Source organism: Canis lupus, chromosome 1, assembly GCF_048164855.1.
Source record: "Canis lupus baileyi chromosome 1, mCanLup2.hap1, whole genome shotgun sequence".
NCBI classification, from domain to species: domain Eukaryota; kingdom Metazoa; phylum Chordata; class Mammalia; order Carnivora; family Canidae; genus Canis; species Canis lupus.
In genome coordinates, this window is record NC_132838.1 from 87,794,415 (window position 1) to 87,821,266 (window position 26,852).

The window sequence follows — 26,852 nt, forward strand, 5'->3', positions numbered from 1 at the left end:
CCCAGCCCCTACATTTATCAGTCCATGGCCAAGCTTAGAATCTCTCTATATATACCCACCTACATCCTCCTCTGGATATTTTGAAGGAAATCCAGACAGCATATCCAGACAGCATAATCCAGACAGCAATATCCATGAATATTCCAATATCAAGGCGTTTCTCTTAGACTCTGTTTCTGGGTCTGTGAACTCTGGTTAAATGAGTTAGCACATGAGTCAACATATGAAAGAATTCTGGCATCTGGCCATCCAGAAACACTGGTTCCCTTCCTGCCTTCGTGGTGGTACAGTGCTCCTCAGGCAGGACCCGAGGACATTACGTAGCCTGGCTGCCATGGATTCCAACCTGAGACCAGACCCTCTCATTTGAAGCCTATCAGAGTCAAGGGTATTCATCACTATATATATAAATATATATTAATTTTTACCACAGATCAGGCCTGGCTTTGCTTGTTAAGGGGAGCCATGTACCTCTGTAGTTACTGAAAAAGTCCAAAAAGAAAAAAATGAGGCTCAAAATTATATTCTGGAACGTATCCTCAAGGCTCTGTTAACACGACTTGTTGAAGAGTAATTGATTTAAAATCCTAACTGTTGCAGCAATAACCAGGAAACTCTTTTGCCTTTTTCTCTATTGTCGAAAATATATTCTACACTGTAGTTCTTCCGCCTGTCTGAATAAACAAAGCATAATGGAGGAAATGTAGTCTTTCTTTAGAGATTCAAGTTATTCCAGTGTCTTGGAGCAATCATGGTGACTGTCAGGATTGTCGACTACTGTGTTTGGAGGTGTTAGAACTTGGACTAAATGTGAATCAGCCCAGAATATATCTTACACTTGAAATTTTCTTCTTGTAAGTTACCATTTTACTCAAAAAGTGGATTGAAGGAAGAAGACAGAAATCTCGTTATCTTTGAGCTCTATTTGATTAAAATGTTTCCCCTTTGTTGTCTGAATTTTATTTTAGGTTTGCCCAAATGCGAAGTTTTATTCAGACTGCATACCTAATTATATTGTGAACATCAGTTTAGGTTGTAGGAAATTTCATTACGAAGCTAGAAATTTCTGACTTTGTCATCTCCAGACTATAAAGTGAAATCCCCGTCAGACTAAATCCAGTCTGAGGGATTATGTCCCGATGGCAGTCATTATAGAGACATTTATTTTATGATATTAATTGATGGGGGTGTCTGGGTAGGTTTAGATGTCCATAGCCAGTACTTTTGCTACTGTCAGGGTTTGCTGGAAAGAAAATTTGATTCTCTGCCTTTTCTTTGCCCCAGAGTAATGACTGACATTTGAGCATAGCCTCATCTGATGAAGACATGAAGAATACTTTTTCTAAAGCAGGAGCTTAAAGCAGGCTTGGTATTTCTGAGTAAACAAGGGGCAGAAATGACGGCAGATTTCATAAGCATAATCACATTTGGTATTTGAGGATATTGCTATTTAGAATTCTCTAGGAAAAATATGCTTTATTATGCAGTCCCTAAGCCAACACACCTATTTATATATGATTGTATGCTTACTCACCCAAACTAACAAAAATAATGAGAAAAATGACTTCCAACAGTACAGGATGTCATCCCTAATAAATTAGGTCTTATTGTGGAAGCAAATATACCCCCTTGCCACTGAGTTACATGATACATGAGCCACATGAACATTCTAATGCACAGATTGAGTCAATGCTGGTAAAATCCAATTGGCTCCAAGGGATTTTATTTTAAAAAGTTCATCTCTATGACATCACACACATCAATTTAAAGCATTTTGTTTCCATGAAATTTCCATCAACAGAAGTAAGTACTCATGACTGCATCTTTCATATCCCACTCCCTTTACCACCATTTTGGGTGATAATGCTTAAACATGGCTCTAGTGGTTTACCACTAGGGTGGCACTGCCTCCCCTATGTAGCATTTAAATATATCAGGGGGTATCGGAGTTGACACAATTTCTAGTGCTACCGAATGGCGTGAGAGAAGAGGCTGGAATGTTAATTTTCTACCTTGTGCAGAACAGTTTCACATGAATACCCACCTGGCCCAAAGGCCTATCACATCCCTCAGGAAACACTTGCTACTCTAAGCAAGTTTCCTTGACTTTTCGTTTTGTTTGTTTTTTTCAAATCTTTCCAATAGCCCATATCTGATTTGTCAAGGCCGCACCCACAATATTCTAGTCTAAAGACATATAGAAGAAGCAGCAATAGCAAACCAGCAGAGAGATTTAAAATCTTTAACAACTGGTGAAGACACTGGTTTCCTAAACCAACAGCATCAGCTGGCTATCAGCCCTGGCATGCCCTTCAGATCCCAACATCACTTGCCATTGGGAAGTTCTTCCTTATATCTGACTTCATTTGCTCCGAGTCTATTCTCTCCTGGGTGAGGACTAAAGTCACTGTCTATGTCTGAGCTCTTGGTGTAGTTGAAAACTGCAAATGGACTTGAGTTGACCTTTCTGTCATCATGGCTGTAAGGAAGCTGTTTTTCATTTGAAGAGACACACCGATTTGCTTAATGGGCAGAAGTGACTCATGAGGTAAATCAGATCAGTATTCCCAATTCAGCAGCGCCCGCTCTGAGCACCACGGCTTTATATGTTTCAGGCTCAGTGACTCTAGAAATGTGCTCGACGCTGGGAGCTCTCCTGTCAGAGTCCTTGATACTCAGAGAAATCCTACTGTCCACTGTTGTTAGCTCATGTGGGGGCAGAGGCAGAGATGGGGTTGCTTTACCCATATGCCCCTGGAAAGCCTACTTGGTAGAATGCATTGCCCAGGGAATGTTTTAATAAATCAAGTTTCTAGTAGAATAAAGAATTCAAAATTGAATATAAAGAGGACTCTAATTTTTAATCTATAAATGACTGAGAATTTTGGAGGAAGTAAGGGAGCAGGGCAGTAATATAAATCTTGAGTGAATGAATAAATGCATGGTATAAAACTCCACGAAGCAGGGCTTTTTGAAAATTCACATTTCATTCCTGGTGTATCCTTCTCATTTCCCTGGACTATAGTAGACCCTTTATATGTATTATTTTTCTATTGTTAAATCATGAAAGCATCTTACCCAGAAAATTTAACATAGATTGTCTGAAGAGTACCACTGACATCCTTGATTGATTACCAACATCTCTGACACTCAAACTAACAACGTTGTGCATAGTAAGTGCCCAATAAGGAGTTGCTGGTTTGAATGAAAGAAGTTTAAGTTATTTGATCCAGTCCTATTATCATAAGAAATGTGTAAATTTCAACTTCAAAAAAAATCCAAAAATATTTTAGTAATGGCAGCATCATTGAAATAAGCATATGGTTTTCCAGGGGGGCTATTTTAAAGGATTGTAGTCATTTATATATAATAAATAGTATATCCTAAATACTATACATATTCCTTATTTTATTCTTACTATGATTGTGAAGTCAGTCTCATTTCTTTGTGTTTATACCAAATACAGAAAGGCTAAGCCTGAGGTGGTTAACTATAGCAGAGAGGGAGACTGGCATATGTGTGTGTGTGTGTGTGTGTGTGTGTGTCTATATATATATAGTCAAGGAAAGCTGTAACGTGTGAGTGCCATGAAAGGTGTTTTTGAGAGTTTTCCATTTTGGAGTAGGTTAACTATCCATACAGTAAGAGGTTAGAATTTGCAGGAAACCATCAAGTCCCTTGCCCATAGCAGGCATTGCAAACCTAGCGTGACTTTTCCTTTGAGCCTTGACTCAGCTCAGAACAATTTTGCACTCATTAGGACATGGGTTCTGTTGCTGTAACAATGACTTAAAACAATGGATGCCTAAATGAGACAGGAGTTTATTCCTTATGTATCTGTTATTCTGAACAGGAGTCTAGATTTAATGTAGAGGTCTCCCAGTATTGAGGACTCAGATTCCTTCTTTCATTCGCTCTTCCCATCCCTGTCGTCCTGGTCCATGGGAGCTTGCCATCACATCTACTTTCTAGCCAGAAAGAATCAGGAAAAAGGAGCAAGGGAAAGTCATGCCCTTCTGCCCTTTGAAGTCACAATAAGAAAGTCATACACACCATTTGGCTTCCGTTGCACATGCCAATATTTGGTCACATGTTCACACCTAGCTAAAAGGGGATTTGAAAATGTAGTCTTTATCCTGGGCGCATACATTGGGAGCTAAAATCCTTTCACAACTATGAAGAAAGGGGAAAATTAATTATCATGGTACAGCTAGCAGTTTTTGCCATATCTTTTCAGCTTAGCTTTTCAGATTGTTAAGGAATGGCTGATTTGTCATATGAGATAAAACGTATCTGCCATTCATAAATAAGGCATGCCTGTCATAGTTCCAATATGTTCACTGGGGAGCCTAGTCTACAAACAACTCCTATAGTGCATGCTTCATACCATGTTCTTTCACTCTCTACCTGGGAGTCTTTTCGGGATCGGTAGTTGGAGAAGTCTTGCACTGGCTCTGGAAATTGCAATTTCCACTTGAAATTGGATTGAGACAAGATGTCTAAAATTATAGAGATTATTTTAGATCATTCTGGTTTAGTTAACTTCTTAAGTTAGCTAACTCAAACAGATCCCATAGGCCTCCAAGTAATTGCATACACTGCGCTAATGCATAATGCATGTGCATTCCATAATGGATCCTTAGTGGAGTCACTTATTTTTTGCACATCATTTGGTAACATTTTAAATCCCAAAATATTAAAAATATATAGGAAAGATTCCATGTTTCCATGACACTGTACTCTTGATACAAATGTTTCAAAGATAAATCCTGGAAAATAATTCTCATATGACCTACACATGATTGTAATCTTGGTAATAGGCAGGAGGATGGAGATTGGTCAGCCTCTCAAACCGTAAGTCACAAAAGGACTTCAGCCCTGTTGAGAGAAAAGGACTAAGGAGCTGTCTTAGGGATTAAGAGCATTCCCCCCCCCCCCACTCTGTTGAGGAAACACTTGAGGAGACCTAATGAACAGATGAGTTTCTCAAGGATTGAAATCCTTCTTATGCCAATTATCCAATATGACATTTTTACATTTTAATAACCCTGAAGTAATGACTAATAATTTGGCAAGATACAGCTGAAGGGCTCTTAAAATGTTTTGAATGTCAGTAAATATAGAATTGAGAGTATTTGCTGATACTGAAAGTTATAAAAAAAATTCATGAAGCTTCTTGTAATAAATGGTGAATTGGGTCTTCTTTGGACTGAGATACCCATGTCCTTGTTTATCCAACCCTAGTTAGTTTTTCGCTTGATTTTAGCTTGTATTATTCAATAAAATCCCAAAAGCAGAGCTGTAGGCAGTTGGAATTTACTTTCTATCTTGCTAAATGAATAGAGGTAGGAGGATCTAATGCCTTACAGATTTAGTGAAACCATAGGCAAGTGCTTTGAAAACAAACCTCACCTTTCCTCTCTGAATACTACATATGTGGAACTGCTATGTTTCTGCCAGGCCTTTTCCCTTCTTCTTTTAATAATACCAAACTCAGGGCTACAGTGACATTCACACAAACTGAGTTGCTGTAGTAAACAAATTCAAAGCTTAGAAACCCCATTAGCAAATACTGACTCAAAAAACAAATGATAAAATAAGGCAAATAATTGCAATCATGACAGAGGGCTAATTTCCATAGTAAAGAATATCCACAAATCCAAAAGAAAAATTCTGTAACAAAATGGGCAAAATACATCAACAGGAAGATCACAGAGAAGAAAGTACAAATTTCCTTATTCAAAATTAAGGAAATGAAAATTAAGACAGTGAAATGTTTTCAGCCTATCAGTTGGCAAAAAACAAAGTTTACGGATATCACTGTCAATAAATATATATATAAATATGCATTATTTTGTGTGCAAATAAACCTTATTTGGAAGACAATTTGGCTACCCCTATTAAATTTTATTATTTTTTTACCCCTATTAAATTTTAAATGTGTACACTCTTTGGCCATATATTTTTACATCTAAGAATTTATGCTATTCATATTTACTACAGTAATGTTTACAAAGATTCATGAGTAAGTGACTGACTAAATTATATGTAAACATATAGTGACATACTCTGAAGTTATTATGAATAATGCATTAGATTGGTTTGGGCTCATATGGAAAGATATCTAAGGGTATTTTTTTCCTAAGTTAAAAAGATTGTTGTAAGCCAGTACAGCTGTGTGTTTATGATTAAATTTATGTTTATAAAAATTTGAAAAAATATACATATATGCTTATAAAATATCTGAAAGGACACACATGAATAATTAATAGTCACAGCTTATAGGGAATGAAACCTGAGGTAGAGGAGGTATGATGAGAGCTGATGTGTTCCACTTCTACCTTTTAAATACTTCTTAATGTTGGTGTTTTAGTAGTGGAAGGGAGAAAAGAAGAAGGGAAGGGAAGGGAAGGGAAGGGAAGGGAAGGGAAGGGAAGGGGAGGGAAGGGAAGGGGAGGGAAGGGAAGGGAAAGGAAGGGGAGGGAAGGGGAGGGAAAAGAAGAGAAGAGAGGAGAAAGAGGGGAGGGGAGGGGTGGGGGAAGGGGAGGAGAGGAGAGGAGTAGAGAGAAGACAAGAAGGAAAAAGGGAGGGAAGGAGAGAAGAAGGAGTTGAGGGAAGGAAGCAAGAAAGGATAAAAGGACAGGGGGAGAGAAAGAGGGAGGAAGACAACCTTTGGCAATAGCCTATCCATGTAATGTATGAGTTTAGAACTTTCCTCCCTCAAGTGTGTGCATATCATTCTTGACCTTAGGTAAGGAGCCAGCACTGCCATGTGTTCCCTTGCTCACTCAACTTGCTGGGGATCCTCTGTTTCATCTAAGACAAGAGGAAAGAGTTCAGTCAGGAAACCTAAGGGAAGAGGCTGATTAAAGACACAACATAGAAAATAAAAAAAAAGAAAATAATATTGTCCAATCACACATAAAGGATGTGTATAAAAATTATGAGACTGGAGCACCTGGCTGGCTTAGTCAATTAAGCATCTGCCATTGGCTCAGGTCATGATCCCCACATTGGGCTCCCTTTTCAGGAGGGAGTCTACTTCTCTCTCTCCCTCTCTCTCCTCTCTCTCTCTCTCTCTCTCTCGTTGTCTAATAAATCTTTTAAAAAATATATGAGACTAATGTAACAGATCTGATGCTTACACTTGATAGTAGCTGAAACCAGAAGCAAAATTATAATTCCCTATCTTAGTGAATGACAAACAGCCCAAGTTTATTCCCAATCCTTAACCATAACCAGACATCCTGGTATAATGGGGCTCTTGAAAATTTCCTGATTTTATGTATTTACTGTGAGTACAGTTCAGTAGAGCTGGAATTGTTCATTTCCCCTTCATTATGATCCTGGCCACCCCAAAGTCCAGCTCCCCTCTCCCAGAGTCCTCCTCCCTGAGATGGGGCTGGGTCACACAATAGCTCATTCAACAGCTGATTCATGTTGGATATTGTCTGTGGTGCTAACTGTGGAAAAGTAGCTCCTGCTGCATTTTTTATTCCATTCTCCCTTTAAGATGCTTCATATGGAGCCAAAACACAGGCTTAAAGTTCTTCAGCTTTTCAAAATGTAGCAAAATGAGAATTCCAAATATCTGTCATTTACAATAAATAATGATTGCTCTGTCTGTTATATTTCCCCTTGACAGTATTTCTATGGCTCTACCAGTATTGGCTTGTGTGCGTATAGTATACAAAGCACTGCAGGGTTTGCAAGATAAATAAAGCATAGTTGTGTGCTCAGAGAACTTAGAGTTTTACAAATAAGTTAACAATAACTAATGTTTAATTGAGTGCTATTCTAAACACTTTGCAAGAAATCATGATTTACTCCTTCTGACAACCCTATGAAGTGAGTACTGTTTATTATCCCCACCAACAAAAAAGAAAACTGAGGTCAAGTGATGGCCCCAACGTCAGCCTGGTAATAAGAGGCTGACCCGAAAAGTCTGCCTGCGTCAGAGCCCCCACCACTGGGCTGTTTCAGTTCAGGATACAAAGAGCAGCATTATACTAAGCAGCAAGTGTTAAGTGCCCTTTAATGACATAAAATACAACAGAAATTCATACAAAGAGTATTCCTGGGTGGAATGGTCAAGGGGCTATGTGGTAGAGGTATTTTAGGTAAGATTTTGATGCGTGGAATGTGAGCAATGGATCGCGAGCCCTGTAGATAAAAGCTTTCAACATCTAGAAACAGTGCATAGCGTGCAGTCTAACTGAATTTGCTTTACTTTCATTAAATTTTATATCCTATCTAGTTGCATTATTTGAGCTGCAAATATAAATAAGGTCTATGTGTGAACTGGGGTTAGATTTTTAGGAAACACAAACATCAGAATCATAAGGAAAAGATAATATATGTTTCATTGTCTCCTTTTTCTAGCCACTCCTTGACAGGGATATAAAGGTAAACTATAGAATAATATATGAGAGCTGGGGCATTATTCTATAGAAAGAGATGTACAGATGGGGCAGGCGCAAAGCTACTCATGCTCATGGGATTCTGTATAATCATATATACATACTATTATCATATATATAAGTCTATATATTTTTTCACCTAGTTCATTGCCTTCACTTTCCAGATAAGAAAACCCCCTTAGAGAAAGTCACATGCCCTACCTCTTTCATACTCTGCATTAGGGCACGGATCTTAGCTGAGCTCAAAACACCACACTCCCAGTCTGCTGCTCAGCATAGTCGCTGCGTTAGTTCGAGAGGTACTTTTCTTACTCTATTTAACACAACACCAGAAGAATTCAAATAAAGAAAGGTTCTCCATGTACCTCAACAAGGAATGAAAGCAGAGTACTTAGGGCATTAGCCTCATTGGATGCAAAATCATTGGCCCTTTATTTCCCCATTGTCCCCCTCAAGACCACTTTTTTCCACAGTTCCCAGAAGGGTAATCAAAGAAATAATGAGACATTTGGGGTCACAGTTGACAGACGCCAGAGGTCTAGACATTTCTGTTGTCAACCATGCACATATCTTCAACAAATCTAGTTAATCTTCACTAAAATGTCATCTCAACTTTTATTCATTAGGGTTTGGTAACTAGAAGGAAAAGAGAAACAAACTGAAAATACCAGTGTGCCATTCGCTCTGCAGGGAAGGCACAGCTAAGCCAGTTTTGTGCTTGGTTCAATAAACAAATGCTTGTGCTAAATTTCCAGAGGGTTTGTGTTGTTGTCTATTTGGAGCTTTGTTCATAGTATTTAGCAAGCATCTAATTGTTGTACATGGTGGTAGAGAGGCCTGGGGAGGCGTATGCTCCCAAGCTGAATTTATGTTCTCAGGAATATGCTAATTGGTAACTTTCTGGAAAATACACAGTAGTTACTCTTGGCTTATTATTTTACAAACTATTAAGAATCCAGAGGAACTAACTCTTACATTTTGTGCTTCGAGGGATATTGCTTTGTGCTTTCCCTAGGGAGAACATTCTTATGACAAGGCAGCTTTGCCAGGCTGTGGGCACTGAGGAATCACCAAGTAATATTCCATAAAAGTGGATAAGCCCCTACCATGTCTCTCACCGACCAGCCACCCCCTGCCCTACCACCGCCCCCAATTGAGGCTGTTCTAGAAGTCTGGTTTGAGGATCTGGAGGCGCCTGTAAATGTTATTTCTAGGAAAGGAACCAAGAGAGGCAGAAGCAGAACTGTTTGTGGGATTCTCCCCTGAGGCCTAGACTTGAAATAAGATACTGAATCATCTCAACCCAAACTAGCTTCTTTGGTAAATTAACAACTCCAGAGTCATAAAATTACAATTAAATTTACTTCACAGTTTGGGATAGTATAGCCAAATTAGTAAGAAAACCTATGATAATGAAATAGATTTGGTGACTTTTTCTGTAGTTAAATAGATACATACATATATACGTAGAAGGAAGGAAGGGGTAGATCTATGATATGGATAGATTATATATATATAGCTATATCTGCCTAATTAGTCATTTTCTTGGCAATGAGAGAAAGAAGAGAGGGTAATGAGGGAATCTTTTCAGTAAATAATATGCATGTTGAATGACACGTTGGCACTGATTTCAATTCCTCTATGAAGAGAAAAGAAATTAAATACATTAGCCAAGGGGATAAAAAAATAATCCTTTTAGGTCAAAAGTAAGCCAATCACCTGAGAACAGGACACATATCTCAAAAAAACAGAAAAGTGTTTTTAAAAGGAGAGAGGAGACAATCTAGTTCTTGCTCAGTCTTGGAAAACACAGAATCAAATTCATAATTATTGTTGTAATCACTATAACAACAGCTAGTATTTCTTGAGGATTTACTAAGGGCTCAGCGTCTTGACAAGTCCTCAACGTGGACTGCCTCATTTAACCCTTTGACCACCAAAGCAGTTACCTAAGCTAAGATAGAATAATGAGGGATGCTTCCTCCAGCAAAGGGGATGCTGATTTGAAGGACCCAAACAAGTGAAGGAGCAATGCAACCAGGCATGGCTGGTACAGAAGGCTGTTTGATGCTTTGCTAAAGTCTGAATGTGCAACTTGAATTACCATCACAAGTACAAATTTATAAATTGGGTGAGTCCGTCTGCTTTAATAAAATGTATATTCAACCATTGGGTTGTAGAAATTTCAAAGATTTTATTTTTTGACAGGATGCCTGCCGTTTTTCTCTCTTGACTCCCGCTTGTTTTATTCATTTTGGGGTAGTTGCCAATTAGACCCAATTGGTAAGTATAATTAATAGACAACATGAATCTCCTCTTAAACCCCAACCAAGAAAATTAACCACAAAACCATTCATTTCCTTTAAAAATTGCTAACGCTATCTCTCCCTGTGACTGCTGTTTATCTCTTTCTAAGACTTCCAACCACATCTGAGATTAGTTACTCCCTATTTTTATCATCCTAAAGTCCCGCATAAGACAAGGAGGAGGGAGATAAGCATTTCTTGAGGCCCTGGTATGTCCAGGCACTATGCTAGGCATTCATATGTACTATCTCTTTTAATACAGAAACACTTCAAGGTAGGGATTATTATCTTCTTTTTTTTTATAGTTGAAGAAAAAGTGTTTCAGAGTAATTAAGCCCTTGTTCTAAATCCAGTTAGTGGCACAGCATGGCTGAAACCAGGCTGATGTGATTCCAAAACCCTTGCTCTTTTCATCCCACATAAGGAAGCATTACTTCATTCAAAAAGGCACTCCCCTAAAATCTTGTTAAACCCAAATTGGAGAGTTTGGGCATCATTACTTTGTTCAACAACTATTTGAACACAAATTCCATGTCACACATGGGTTGAACATTGGTTCAATTGGAACTCACCAGCTGCAGAACTTTGGGCAGAAGACAGTGGTTAGTGGCAAGATGGTGGAGGAATTCACAGGAGCAACCATGAGGAAGAAATAGGGCAGAGTGATGGTCCAGGGTGTGGTGGGTGAAGATAAACAGAGAAGCTCCTGATCATGTACCCATGGCTACAGTCTTTTTTCATGTGACTTGTGGACTTCCCTTTGTCATCCTATGCCTGAGAATATATGAAGGAGGCTGGGAAGGCAAAGGGACGTTCAATTGTCATCACTGGCATCTTTTTTGATCATTGAATCATCTTCAAATGCATTGGGGTAACCATGACATGAAAATTTCATCATTGAGCCCATAACTGTTCCATGAGATCAATAACAGTGCCGAGTTAAGGATCATAGCAGAACTTCATCCAGGGAGACCTGGAAGTATGAATTTATACTCCCACAGACTGACAGCCCTAGGTTCAAACCACATGACTTGAAAAGGATGTTTAACTTCCTCTGGGCAGGTTGTATGTGTATCGGGGACATTTCATTGCTTTTGGTGGATACTCTCGCCTGTTCCCCCCAATCATTCGGACTTTTTACTACCTGTAGACTGATCCAATCAAGTAAAAGACCATCCAAAATACAAATACAAATACATGATCAGTTAACTTTGGGACTCTGATGCCCTGCCATTTTTTAGATGCTCTCAGCGGAACATGTTATTTGAAGTTTTCTCTGCCTTTTAAAGAATTTTCCCCCTGAAAGAGTAGGTTGTGTGAAGAAGACAATGCAGTGTAAACATCTGCCTTCTCTTCATCTTTTGAAATGGTCTGTTGCTAGTTGGCTGTTACCAAAATGTTTGTCATGCTTGGCACTAAAAAGTCACTTTGTCAAGCAAGACAATAATGGAGACAAGAATAATGTTGGGGGAGTAGAACTAATGTTAGTGAAACCTGTTTCTGGGTATCTTCCTATCTTGTCTATCTGACTCATTTTCCTTTTCAAGTTAGGAGTGCTTTCCTAAAAGAGAAGTGCCTTAGAAATGCATTATGTATTAGAATGACTTATTTGGGGACAGGGACAGTACTTGTAAACAAATGAGTTAACCTGGGGAGCTGTCCACCGTTCTGATAAGATCTCTTAGGTTCTCTTACATTCAAGGAAGAATGCTAAAATCTCTTTTCAGATTAGAAAGACTGAGGTTCCAAACATTTGGCCTTTTGGTCTCAATGTCAGCAAAATCTGCTGGTTTTGGTCAGATCTGATAGATTACTCTCATGATAACATAGACCTTCTTAATGCAACCCAACCTCTTCCTACTTTCACTGCTAAAAGCAAAGTCTTTCCATATCTTTTCATCTGTTGTTTTTCTATTTTCTCCTTCTTCCATAATGCATGCGGACCTTATGTTCCTCCCATTCCAAGCTACTTGCAATTTCCCATCAATGATATAATGACATACTTTGTCAGATGTGTTTTCCTCCTGTTTTGACATTTGCTGAAATTCCAACCTCTTTCAACTCTATTTATTGACAGAAACCTACATTCTGAACCTCAGCTTGAAAATCTTCTCTCCTGTGAAATCTTATCATGATACACACACACACAAACACACACACACACAGTGATTCTTGTAACCACGTAACTACGAGTTCACCACGTAACTCGTATTGCCACTGCGCCCTGTGTAAGCCTCTGTTGCAGCGCTGCCTCTTTGGGCAGACTGGTTATCTGTCCACCTGCCTGCCCCTCCGTCACCTGCAGATTGTGAGCTCCTTGTGAGCAGAGCCTGAGTTTTACTTATTTTTGTCATCTGGCAAACGTAGCACAGTGCCTGGTACATGCAGGTAGGTGCTCAATAAATATTAATTGTAAACATCGATACATGTTTTTCTGGCCTTATTTTTAACTCTGGTATCCAGTCTGACATAAAAATTTAATAGAGGAGCTTAGATGTTAAAAGCTACAAAGGAAGGACACATAATAAAGCAATAACACATAGACTTAGGGAAGATAAATGAATAGGAACAAGTACAGGCAAAGACCATCACGAATACTTCCGACTGTCATGGGCGTGAAAACATTTATTCTGGAAATTTGACTGTGCTCCTGTGGCATCGTGATTCTTGTTAAAACCTTTCCACCTTATGAACTTAGAGGGTCTAGGGATGTGTATTTTTTTGCAGCAGTCAATGTCATCGTGGCTTCGTTATTTCCATTTACACAGAAAAATAAATAAGTATTGATTTTCCCCCACTTATTTAAAGTGATAATTGCCCATGGCTGTTTTTCAGTCTAGATTAGGATCAACCATTCAGTAGAAATGCATAGCTAACTTTAGAAAGTTAGGCAAACATAAAATAAATGGCAGGACGTGTGCTTTCTGCGTATTTTCTGCTATAATCAACAATTTTACAGTGGGATATATTTAAAGAGGATAAGGTATCTCATTCTCTACGGGTCTAAAAAAAAGTGGGCTGAGATTTTAATTTGCCTATTAGGCCAGGGAATTTGTCATAGGACCCTTTGCACCCCCTCCTAGAATTTAAAATAATATGCCTATCCCTTCAAATACTATTTGGATCCTTTCAAATACTATTTGAAACTGATCGCTATGAGAGTGAAGTCTATTTCATATAGGCTTGAAAAGTGACCAGAAATAGTGCCCCCAAGGCGTCAGTAATAAAATTGTCATAGATTTTAACAGAATACAAATCTTTTAACCTTGAACCTTCAGCTAAAGATACTAACCCCTAAGCAGAAAAAAAGAAAAAAAGAAAAGAAAAGAAAAGAAAAAAGAGGGAAATAGAGATGTTATGCCCTGATAACAGCCAAATAGGCAAATGGTTGATTTTTTTTTCTTTTTTTGGGCATCTGGAGCTGAAACAAACAAGCAGCTCTTCCCCTCACTGAACAGGCTGTCCCTGTTCCATGAGGAGGCCAGATTCTAAAAGCTGCATGGAGTTCCACAGGCCACAGCCCCATAGGCAAACACTGAAGTCTTAAATCTCAGGAAGAGGAGGAATCAACAGTTCTTGTTGGCTAATGAGCCTTGGCGTCTTGGCGTCCACATAGGGTTCTGTGGGCAATTCCTGCTGGAGCGAGGGAGGAGGAAAAAAAAAACAACAACAGGTGCGCCTTTGCTAAAACAGGGGAATGAGGACTGGAGAGTCAGCTTTTCTGGTCATCAAACAAATCTGAGCTGAACCTTTCCTCATTAGCAGCATTGCTTCCACCCAGAGGGAGAACACAGGAAGTGAGAACCGACACGGGTGCACATCAGAATTTATTAGGAAATCATGGGGGAGATTCTGAAAGAGACAATTAAGCATAGTGTGCCCACATCGGGAGTTTGGGGAGAGGTAGAAATTTCTCACCCTTTCTGTTCCTAGATTCGGTTTGCATGGCATGCATGGAACAGGATTTATTTTGTTCTGTGGACTTGTTTCCATTATTCAAGTAATAAGGACTGTCGTAGTGGATATGAATTATGGCTCATAAACTTAAGTATGTAAGAAATGTTACATAATAAAAAAATTTCCTTGGGGCGCCTGGGTGGCTCAGTGGTTGAGCATCTGCCTTTGGTTCTGGTCATGATCCTGGAGTCCTGGGAGCGAGTCCTACATCGGGCTCCCTGCATGGAGCCTGCTTCTCCCTCTGCCTGTGTCTCTGCCTCTCTCTCTGTCTCTCGTGAATAAATAAATAAAATCTTTAAAAATAAAACAAAAATTTTAAAAATTAAAATTTTCCTTAATTCACATAGATCCAATTCCAAGCCCCCGTTCCATCTAGTTTTGGGAAATTCAGTCTCAGTCTTTATTAGGTCTCTCTTCCCTCCCTCTGACCCCCTTCTCATCCCTCCCCTTCTCCCTGCTCCATTCCTGTCTTCTCCTTCTCTCCCTTCCTGCCTGTTCTCGCTCTCTCTCAGCCTTGTAGCATCCCTGGGAAATTAGGAAGGGGCCTCTTACTTCCCCTCAGCCAAGGTTGCCATTGCTGCCATAACTGCCCAAGCCTGCACATTCCCTCCCAGGCCAGGCAGAAGGCTCTGGAACTCCAGTGCTGAGCAGAGCCCCAGGGTGCACTTCAGGGCAGTCCCTCTCAGGCCAGATGTCCATGCTCATCCTACCCTCCTGGAGTTTTCATTTGGGTGGAAGGAAACAGGAAAAAAAATAAGTAAAACATGTAGTGTACTGCATAGTGATAAATGTTAGGGAGAGAAGTAAGGCAGAGAAGCCAAAAAGGCAGGGATGGGGGCGGTGTGTAGTGCAAGGAAGGGGCTATAATTTTAAACAGAGTGGTAGAGAAGGCCTCATTGAAAGGAAGCATTTGAGTGATGAAACAAGTTAGGGAACACCTTGGGGAAGACTTTCTGGCACAGCTGTGAAAAGGCACTGAGACAGGAATGTGGGTGACATGACTGGAGAACATCAGGAGGCCTGTGTGGCCATGTGGAAGGAACAGGGAGGAGAGGAGCAAGAAAGGAGTCCAGGGAAGGATCAAGGGCCAGACCCAGTGAGGAGGGTAAGAACTTCGACTTCTGCATTCACCCTGGATGAAACAGTAGCTTGCAGTTTTGAGCAAAGGAGTGTTTCTTGTAGGTTTCAACAGAATCACCTTACCTGCTGCATTGAGTTGCCCACACAGGGAGCAGGTGTGAAAGCAGAAATACCAGTCAAGAGACCATGGCAATAATCCAGGCAAAACCTGGTGGTGCTTTGACGAGGGGTGGTAGCAGTTGAGGAGGTGAGAAGTCTAGCATATAGGCTATAATTTGAAGGCAGAGCAGGCAAGATTTACCTTTAAATTAGACACAAGTTGTGAAAGGGAAAAGGTGAGGCCAGGATGACTCCAATTTTGGGGGTGCTGCCCAGCTAGAAAACTGTGTTGCCATTTATTTGGATGAGGAAGAACCTTGGGATGGGAGTGGCAGATAGGAGACAATATCAGGAGCTTACTCTAGGCATGGCCAATCCGAGGTATCTCAAAGTGCATGTAGCAATGTCAAGAGGAGTACAATTGTGCCAGACTAAAGTTCAGTGGAGATATTCAGTCTGGAGATGTAACTATGGAAATTGTCTGTGGGTAGCCAGTGTATGAAACCATGGGAGTGGGTGAGGTCATTGAGGGAGTGTGTGAAGAGAGGAGAAAAGGAGACAGCAGAGGACCAAGAATGATTCTTAAGACAGTCCTTCTACCAGAGGTCAGGGAGATGAGAAAGGACCAGCAAACACGAAGAAGGAACAGCTAGCGAGCTAAGGAGAGAGAGCTATCTGGAAGCCAAATGAAGAACATATTTTCCAAGAGAAAGGAATGGCCAACTGCATCAAATGCTGTTGACAGGTCCAGTAAGAAGAAACCTAGGGGGATGCTTGGGTGGCTCAGCAGTTGAGTGACTCCCTTGGCCCAGGGCATGATCCTGGGGTCCCAGGATCGAGTCCCACATTGGGCTTTCTGCATGGAGCCTGCTTCTCTCTCTGCCTCTCTCTCTCTGTGTGTCTCTCTGAATAAATAAATAAAATGTTTTAAAAAAAGAAGAAGAAGAAGAAGAAAAGAAGAAGAAGGAGAAGGAGAAGGAGAAGAAGAAGAAGAAGAAGAAGAAGAAGAAGAAGAAGAAGAAGAAGAGGAGGAGGAGGAGGAGGAAGAAAAAACAACCTAGGAACTGACCAACAGGGATATTGTGAGTCCCTTCTCCCTGTGTCATCTGCTCCTACTCCTCCCCATCAGAGACACTTGCCTTCACCACCTTCTCTTCAAGACACTAGTGAGCTTAGGTTTTTAACAAAAGCTGTTCAGTGAGTTCATCCTCAGGCCAGCAACACAAATTTTTCCAGAGAAACAACAGCTCAGTGGGCCTTTTTGGAGAAAAAAAACAAATGGAAAACAAATATGAATTAACTAGTAACTCAAAAATGATCCTGCTGCACAGAAAAGATATTACTTACTTCTAGGCAAAGTACCGAGTAGAGAATACATTAAATATAGGTAAATAATATTCAGTGGTACAGTGAAACCCTGCTGAAATAGGATGAAGTGGGAAGCCATGCATTTTGAAATAGTTGGTTCTTGGGGCTGAATTGCAAGAAAAGCATGTATCTTCCAGTAAGGACAATGTTTTTTTTTTCTTAAGATTGTATTTCTTTATTCATGAGAGACACACAGAGAGAGAGAGAGAGGCAGAGACAGGCAGAGGGAGAAGCAGGCTCTATGTGGGGAGCCTGACCTGGGACTCGATCCTGGGCCTCCAGGATCACACCCTGGGCTGCAGGCGGCACTAAACTGCTGTGCCACCAGGTCTGCCCGACAATGTTTTATCAACCATGTACAACTAAACTGATGTCACTGCTTGGCTTACACAATCAGCTTTCCAGCTTGGTTAGTTTCTCATTGATCTGAGACATACTCAGGCTTGGCAAACTAGCAGATGTTGCCTCATGGGAATCATTTTTATCACATTGGTTAGACCCAAAGGTTGGCAAACTACAGGCCATGGGTCAAATCCAGCATGCCATCTGTCTTTGTAAATAAAGCTTTATTGGAACATGGCTATGTCCATGCTCATTCTTTGGTGCACTGTCTATGGCTGCCTTCATGCCATGGGGGCAGAGGGGAGGACTTACAACAGAGGCTGTCTGGCCTGTAGAGTGGAAAATACTTACTATCTGACCTTTTGCAGAAAAAGTTTGCTGACTCCTGGTTTAGACTTTAGAATAGACTACTGAAAATCTAACATGAGTGTCTCAGTCCTACTCCATGGGCTCTTATCTTAAGTTACTACAAAGGACACACCTTAGATTTCACTTCTTTTCATAGTTGGAAGTCTCCTTTACTTATAGCTTAATGCTGGGTCAATGGTTCTCATAGTGTAGTCTGTGGACCAGCAGCAAATAGCATTACTTGGGAACCTGTTAGAAACGCACACTCTCAAGTCTCATTTTAGATCTACCTATTAAGAAGCTCAGGGTGGGGGGACAGGAGCTGTAGGGTGTGCTTTAAGTGCTCCCTAGGTGATTCTGATGCATGCTACGCTAAAAAGCCAGGCGCTAGAGCAGAAACTGATCAAGGAGAGCTAAGAACTTGAAATGGGCATTTCTACACACCTCCTCCTGGTGATAATTTTCAAGGCACCAACTAGTTCTTTGTACATTAGAATTAGTCTTTAAAAAAAAAAAAAAAGAATTAGTCTTTAGAGTGCCATTTTCTTGTATATAACATTAGGGTAGTGCCCTTTCTAGAATGATGGTATTAACACTTATTACTGCAAACGACTCTTGGTGGCAGAGTAGGAATAAGCCGAGTGGATCTTTCACACAAACATGACAGAGTAGGATAATAAGTGAGTGATTAAGGACCCAAAGACCATTGGATGCCCCTGGGCCATGACTGTCTGCTGATTCTTCATCATGGCATCCCAATGTGTTTAAGTGATAGAATGTAATGAGGCATTTATTTATAAGAGAGAAAAGTAGACGGGATTTATTTTCGGTACCATCAAGGATATGCTAGAATGAGAAAAACTTTAAATCGATATTTTCCCCCTATGGGATTTATGCAGGTGCTGCTGGATTGTAGATGCTATTTTCTTTTGCTTAATGATCTAATCCTTCCCTGGAGTTTCATCCCTCTGAGAACCTAACAGGAAGGAATATCTCTAATAATGAATAGCTGTGGTTTAGATGGAGCTAGAAACCTGATCACAGAGAATCAGAGAGGGACAACAGTGGGTCTTGGCCTTATTAAGCAAGGAGGAGATGCAGTAAAGGAACAGCAAGCAAACTCAGGCCCCTTTCTAAATATTGAGGCTGGTGTCCATGTTTAAAATCTTCCAGAAATAAGTTTGAGACGCTAAGACATGAGAAAGGTAGAGTGATGATATGTACTGGTTTGTCCAAGACCAGATAGTTCTGGCTTATACTGTCAACCCTGAAAAACTACTAATGATTGATGACCCCTTCACTTGGAAAAGCATCCTAGTATTTGTATGATAAATAGCATGGTCACTCCAAGTGAGAGACAACCCAGTGGAGTCCAGTAGAGTACAGTGTGCAGACTCTGCTTTTCCTAGCAGGCCCCTGTTTTAAACCCAATTCAGATATGCAATTAACTCTCTATGCCTCAGTTTACTTAACCATAAAATGGGGATAATGATATCTCTATCATAGGGTTGTTGAACAGACTGAGTAAACAAGTACGATCCGCCTGACTGCTGCCCAGTACCTCGTAGGTGCTCAACAACTGCTGTTTCCCATAAGATAAAAAGAAACTGCCTTCAGCCAGTTGGCTGAACTGGCTTCACTACATGAGATCACTTGGAGCAACCCAGAAATTCATAAGTGACCTTGTTTGGGCTCCATTTGTCACTAGGGTTTTTAACAGTTTGTCACTGTTGTTTCCTTTTGAGGAGCTGTAAAAAACATAAATACAAAACTGTCTTTCAGAGAAGGCCATATTTGTACTTGGGAAATAATTTCACATTCACAAGTTTGAACCAGAGGCTTGAGTTTGTTAGATGCTCTGCTGCAAAGTGAATGCCAGAAAGTGAAATACGAGTATTATAATTCATGTTTTGGAGCTCAAGAAAGCCCAATAAATTATACTTCACCCTTGATGGGACGAGACTGGAAGTGACAGAGAGCGTTGGGCCCCAGAGTCAGGCAGATGGAGATCAAAATATCATTTTTATTAATGGTGAAGTTGTTGGAAATAAAGACTTAGTGTGAGGGCCAAATGGATTGGCCTACTCACTCCAGCCTCCAGACAGCAAACCAGAGAAGAAATTTGTATCTACAAAAGACACCTTTACTAACAGCCACTGACTGGCACTGATCCAAAGGAAGAAAGAAGCTAAATTCTCTTCAGTGGAAGTCTTTGAGTAGATTTACTCTATCTAACCAAGAAATATGGACAGACATTAGCGATCACTGATCACATTGCTCAGTTTTATATGTGGCGAAGAGTAAGGGAAGGGCAAGAGGCTAGATGTGCTCTACTAACAGACCTCCATCCACACAGAAACTTGAAACAGGGGAAAGAAGGCTCCTCGTGATGTTGTCATTCATTTCTCACTGAGCCTTTAGTCACAGTAAAGATTTGATTAGACTTGACACACTGTCTTTTAGAAAAGATGCCAGATAATCAAATAAAAATGTATCATTTCTCCCAATTGCTGGTCAGAAATTGGACTAAATACCATTACTAGATCCCAAATAGTCAGAACATTTGTCTCATATATGATAGGGCAGTCAGTTATTTTAAAAACCCTGGTGGTGAATGAAGGTCACTCCTAGCCCACAGCACCTTAGCTGCTGAATCATATCAAACATTTCGGAGGGAATTAGGTTTCCATTTCAGTCATGCAGTTCTCTACCCATTTCATCTGGAGGAAGTAATAGCTTTCATGGCTATTGTTCCAGCAAAGGGAAGAATGTAAACCTTTGTTTACATCTTTGCCCGTCGATGGCCAGGACACGTTGTCACTCCAGCTGGGTCCAATTCTGAGAAACAATGAGGCCTCAATTTAAAAGTACAAGACAGCTGAACCGAAATTGGCTCTTTGAGTCACTAAGAATCTGGACTCATCCAGACCTAATCCAAATGGACAAGTGAAATATGAGCACCAACCTGGGTGACTCAGCATCTTCTTCTCTAGGTCTCTGACTACTGCTGAGACCCATTGGTGAAGGCCTATGAAAGGCCAGCATGGAGCCACTTTTAAGCCATTTATGGCTATCATCTCTACTGTCAGCAGGACACATCACTAATATTGAGAGATGGCACTCAGTCCCTTAATGACCACCAATTTATTCCCATCCCTGCCCAAGGTCTAGACCCCAGACTCTATACATTTTAATTTTGTTTTACTTCACAAGTATTTAAACTACCTACTATGTTTGAGGCACTTTGGAAACCAGGATGTTGCTTAAGGGAGGAAGAGGGGTTCTATTCCAAGAATTTTAAAATTTAGTGGATGAAACTTTCATGAAAGCAAGACAGAATAAAATACCTGCCAAAAATTATGTAAAAGAAAAACAAATCCACAATGGACTGCAAAGGAATGAATGATTAATACTACCCAAGGGAGCTAGGAAGTGCCTCAGGAAGTAGTAATGTTTGAACTGAAATTTGGAGATTGAGTTGGGGTCTCTGAGGGGCCACAATATTAGCATCTGTCTTCCTCATCCAAACTCTGAACAATTTGAGAAATTAAAAAAAGAGAAGTACTCAATGGGACTCAAAATATCACTTTTTTGTTGGGCAAGTTAGCAGGTATGGCTTTAAGTCTCTTGGTCAAATGGGCTTGATGGCTCCTCCAAAGAAGGCAGCATTCCACAAGGAGCCTTCACCCCACCCCCACCCCACCACACATGGCTTTAGGCTCAGGGCCCCTGGAGAAGCTGGGAGACCTCATTCTTCCTCACGGACCGGGAGTGGGGAGAGATACTCCCTTCTAAAAATTAGGATGGCTAAGAATCCTAGATGGTGGATCACAATAGTCTGATGAGACCAGAGTTAGGGTGAACAGAGGGTTCTTGTGGGAGACAAAGCTGCAGATGAAGGCTGGGGCCAGAACATGGGGAACCCTGCCTGTCACATGAAAGGTGTGGGCTTTTGTCTCTAAGCAATGGGAACCCACTAAAGAAGGCTACAGAAAAGACTGTATTTATGATGAAAACTAGCTGGTGATGACTATTGTGGAGGCTGGGAAATTAGTCAGGAAGTACTTCTAGTAGTCCACAGGAATGAGCATACCAATGAGCATAGAAACTGGGCATTTAGAATAACTTAATGAGGATTTAAATCAGATCTCAGTGCCCTGGAGCTCAGGCCAGTTAATTGAGGGAAATTGCTTGTGTCACAAAACATCTAAAACTTTCTGGGGAAATTAATTACATAATCATTTAACCTATGAGAAATAAGGAGATAGCCTGATGGTAATTCAGTGTCCTCCCTTTCCTGCCTGCCTTCCATGCCTCAAGTTTTAGTGAGCAACTACTACATGTACAGCACTGTATGGCATGCAGGGAATACAAAGACAAACCTACCTAAATAGAGAAAAGAGGTGCTCAAACATGTAATCAATGAGACAAAACTTCAAGAGAGAGGAAAGGTACTATGAGAATGGTTTTATTTATAACAAAGTAATTGATGGACACATTTATAAAGACATATTCAGGGATCCCTGGGTGGCGCAGCGGTTTGGCGCCTGCCTTTGGCCCAGGGCGCGATCCTGGAGATCCAGGATCGAATCCCACGTCAGGCTCCCGGTGCATGGAGCCTGCTTCTCCCTCTGCCTGTGTCTCTGCCTCTCTCTCTCACTGTGTGCCTATCATGAATAAATAAAAATTAAAAAAAAAAAAAGACATATTCATTGACGTGGGCTTTTAGAAAAAGCAAATGCTATGAGGAATCACAAGTGAGGATGGTTACTTCTGCCTGGTGGGGTAAGAGGGGAAGGGGCTCAGGAAGATTTGTCATTGAGCCTGGGAATTGGAGATGAGTGTGAGTTCCTCACACAGAGTCAGAAAGACCATTCCTTAAAGAGAGAAAGACCTTTTCACATTTTCACATTTGGGGCAGGAAGAAGTAATTGCAGCCTGTCTCAACTAGTACAAAGAGGTTTTTGGAGGAAGGGCAAATTAACATACATGCTGCCATTTTGCCATTACCTGCAACCTTTCTCTTTCGTACCATCTACCTCTCCCCCCTCTATCTTCCCTCCACTGTGGACTAGATCTTTCCATGTTATGTTCAATCCACAATTCCCTGGGCTGCTCTGCTGCCTGCTAATTCCATCAAGAAACCAAAGGAACTTGTTTGGGCTGTGGACCTAGATCCTGGCACATTTATAGGGGAGGATAGACAAAGTATTATAAAGTAAAATGAGTTAGGACCACTCTGATTACCTTCTATTTGAGAAGGCAAGGGGTGCTTTTTGATGTGGTTTTTGAACAGACAAGAAACCAAGAAGCCTGTAGCTTTGTTTGGGCGAGTTTTCTTGTAGACTTAGATCAATTACATTAAAACATTCAGCCGGCAAACAATGCCCCTCAAAGAAAATGCTGGCTCTTTCCTTTTATGAAAGTAATACTTGCACCACAGCCCATGGGATTGGCTATTCCCTTTCTATTGAAATGATTCACATAGAATGTTCCTTGAATGTCTTGGTAATAGGCAAACACTAATAGCAGGATATTTCAATCAGAACTGGCTGGCCATAAGGGAATAACTGTTTCTCATTGACTAAGTCAAAAGCCAAGTTACTTTATTAGCATATAATATACTTGGAGTCAGTTTATGGGCTTTGTTATTTGGCATTTGCATCTTTGTCCAACCCACAGAACTCAAAAAGCCCTTCCAAGCTGGTTGAAGAACTAAGGAGAGGCTCATGGTAGAAGGCATTTGGGGAGTGATAGAAAAAGTCACCTAGTAACTTCCCTTCCCTTCACCTACCCCAAAAAAGAAAGTTTTAGCCTTTTGGATACAAGGAAAAAAAAACTGTCTTCCTAAGCATATTATTGGGCTGTATGAGAGAACATTCAAACTTTGGAAAAATATGTTTCAAATTATTTGTCAGAGCCTCTTTTGGTTTAAAAATATGAAATGCATTTATTCTTCTTTCATCCTCATGAATATTTATGTGTATTTAAAGTAGAAATCTTTTATAGGCTTAATAAATATAAATAAGCATCTTTATATCTGTTTTTGTTTAACCATATGGTTCTTAAGTGCCAGACTCCTCTTTTCTAAGTGTTTTAAAAATAATGACTAATTGTAAATAATATCTCTCTCTCTCTCTCTCAATCTCTGTCTCTCTCTCCTGCACACACACACACACACAGGCCTCTCCCTCCCTCTCAGGCCACATGATCTCTTCTCTGTGGTACCCTCTGCCCCTTCCTTTCTTCCTGCATCCAGTCTTCTTTACTTTTTTAATCACCCTTCAAGATCCCACCACAGCCACGGCTCATAGAGGCTTCACTCCCCACCAATCCACTCTCCAGTTACTCACTTCAGGCCTGAGGGTTTCCACTCCAATTCCAGGAAGCCCAATGTGGCACACTGCAAGTCTGGAATCCACCTCTAGTCCAGTAAGCTTTGAAAGAAGCCAAGTAAGGCCAACCTTCTGTGGACAGGTCAATTCTCCAATAGGGAAGCATAACATGGAGGACATGACAGGTGTTTCCAGGACACATACTACAGTCACCTCTTTGGATGGCCTACAGGTACCTCATTTAATCCACTCATCCACCCTCCCAGTCTGTCCTTTGCCCTCTGATTGCCAGATAGAAAATCAAAACAAGACAATCTCCAAATTGAAAGCCAGTCGGTGGGAGCTAGTACAGCGTTCCTATGAAAACACTGGTAGCATTGATAATGCACAAAATAGATTAACTCAACAGTATTGAAAACAAGATGGACAAAAAGAGATTTTCCATATTAGTTTGATAGATTTTACATTCTCTGTCCCCAGGAAAGGAAATGCTATATCATCAACTTTAAATCACTTATCACTAAGAGAGGCATTCATATTATTTCAAACTCTGTATCTTTAATGTCTTACAACCATCTATCTCTAGCCAAATTTGCTGAGATTTTAAATATCAAGATAAAATACACATGTGTGTTGATTCTGGCATATTGGCATTAGCTATAAATGGGAAGGACTGTATATGGAGGGGACCCATTAAGTTAAATATCAGTAAAGGAGTTGCCATAGGAATTGGTGATGACAGGAAAAGACATTTAAGAAATTCACATTATTTTCACCTAAAGCAGGGGGAAAGTCCTAAAGGGAATTGGAAATTTATACTTTGGGAAGTCCCAACCATAGGGAAAGACCCCAACCATCTTTCCAAGAACTTCCTTCCCACTTGAGAACCATAAGTATCCAGAAGCGAAGCATCTTGTTGCATGCGGCTTTATTTTCACTGCCTAATAGTTTGTCAGGTACTTTATACTCCAAATGCTTCCCTAAGCATCAATTTAGGTGCAGAATTATAGTGACAGACATTATAGTAATTTATAATGACACAAAGGAGTGGTCTGCAGTGGGTTTGGCATTCACCAATTGGTTATATCACTTGGATTCACTAAAAGATAATTGGGTTTATTACCCAGTTCCAAGTAAGGCCATCCTATTGTCTTGAATAGATAGTATATTCTACCTCTAAAACATGAAGGTCATATCTAAAACATCTGCTTCCACAGAAAACTGAAAGATCATCTTTTCAGAAGAAGAAAAAATGTTTGCTTATGTCATACCTTAGATATTTTTTTCTTATGTTGTTCCCTAGATATTTTCTTAGGCTCGCTCTATTCTTTCATAGCTTGAAGATTTCCAATTGAGTTTCCTTTTGCAAAGTACAGCATACTAAAGTATTCTGTCTCTGGGCAATAATATTCTATAGTTGTATCTGCATATTCATGTGCTATGAATCTCTCTAATTATAAGAAGCACCTTGAACTTAATAAACAAGAATAGTTTTGAGTGTCATCAGTTTCACACCGTGATTACCAGATTTATGTACTTTCCATAAATCTATCCACAATTTTTCTGATCATAGAAGAGATGTACTAAATAGATAAGAGGGGGAATCCCTGGAGGCAACCATTGAGCGCCTGCCTTCCATCCAGGGCATGATCCTGGAGTCCCAGGATTGATTCCCCCATTGGGCTTCCTGCATGGAGCCTGCTTCTCCCTCTGCCTGTGTCTCTGCATTTCTGTCTCTGTGTGTGTGTGTGTGTCTCTCATGAATAAATAAATAAAATCTTTTTTAAAAATAGGTAAGAATATCAAGAATGTCTTTCTGAAACTATCGGTTGAAAGTTGTGTATTATGCAAACTTCAGCCATTACTTCTCAAGTGGGTAGCAAATTGGTGTCCATTAAAATGAGGCAAACAACTTACTGCTTCTCTTCCCATCACTATAGTAATTGCTAATACCTCCCCATGTCCGTGCAAGGTTCTGTTTGAAAAATGCAAAATCTTGGGTAGTTGTTGAGTTTTTATGGCCTTGTTATGTAGTCCAAATGCAGGAAATAGTGACCAGTATTCCCTTGGTAGAGTCAACCATTGAACCAAAGACTGGGCTATTCAAGAGAGAAGCTGGATGAAGGGAACATGTTCAATGCTTTATAACTTTATGCAAATTTTAATTATGCAACTTTAAAGTCATGAAACATATACTGGTAAAGTCTTACCATATCCGTAATTTCAAAGCATATGAATTCTCCACACAAACTAGCAAATCATCAAGAATCACATAATCCCAGTGCTGCAAGGCCAATGTATTAACATGTTGTTGTCACACAACTTTTGGGGGCTTGACAGAAATGCCCACCCACCATTGACAGTCTCAGTCTTGAATGCATTCTTTAGGAAATCATCTCTCACAGAAAGTTTGAATTTCCTTTCTAAATGGCCTCTACTGTAATAATCACATGATTTGAGGCCTAGGTCATTATGGCCTACCTATATAATCAACCCTCTATGCTCCTTCTTCATGTAAATGTGAACCATTTCCCAACAGCAAATATATTACTCCTTAGGCCCATAGGCATCTTAGATCATATATAGTGATGTTGACA

General features: G+C 40.3%; 1 protein-coding gene and 1 long non-coding RNA gene across 16 annotated transcripts in view; one reads left to right on the forward strand and one right to left on the reverse strand.

Moving 5' to 3' along the window:
• Window positions 1–26,852, forward strand: part of TRPM3 (transient receptor potential cation channel subfamily M member 3) — a 493,501-nt gene that overhangs the window by 281,640 nt on the left and 185,009 nt on the right. For 5 of the 11 annotated variants that reach the window (XM_072838286.1, XM_072838297.1, XM_072838304.1 and 2 more), the window contains exon 7: window positions 10,629–10,703. The exons of the other annotated variants lie outside the window; for them this stretch is intronic. In XM_072838286.1, the coding sequence (XP_072694387.1) occupies window positions 10,629–10,703 (75 nt within the window). The remainder of the gene's footprint in view (window positions 1–10,628; window positions 10,704–26,852) is intronic. 11 annotated transcript variants of the gene reach the window in all.
• LOC140639862 (uncharacterized) overlaps window positions 1–26,852 on the reverse strand; it is a 131,036-nt gene that overhangs the window by 73,088 nt on the left and 31,096 nt on the right. The gene's annotated exons all lie outside the window — the stretch shown is intronic.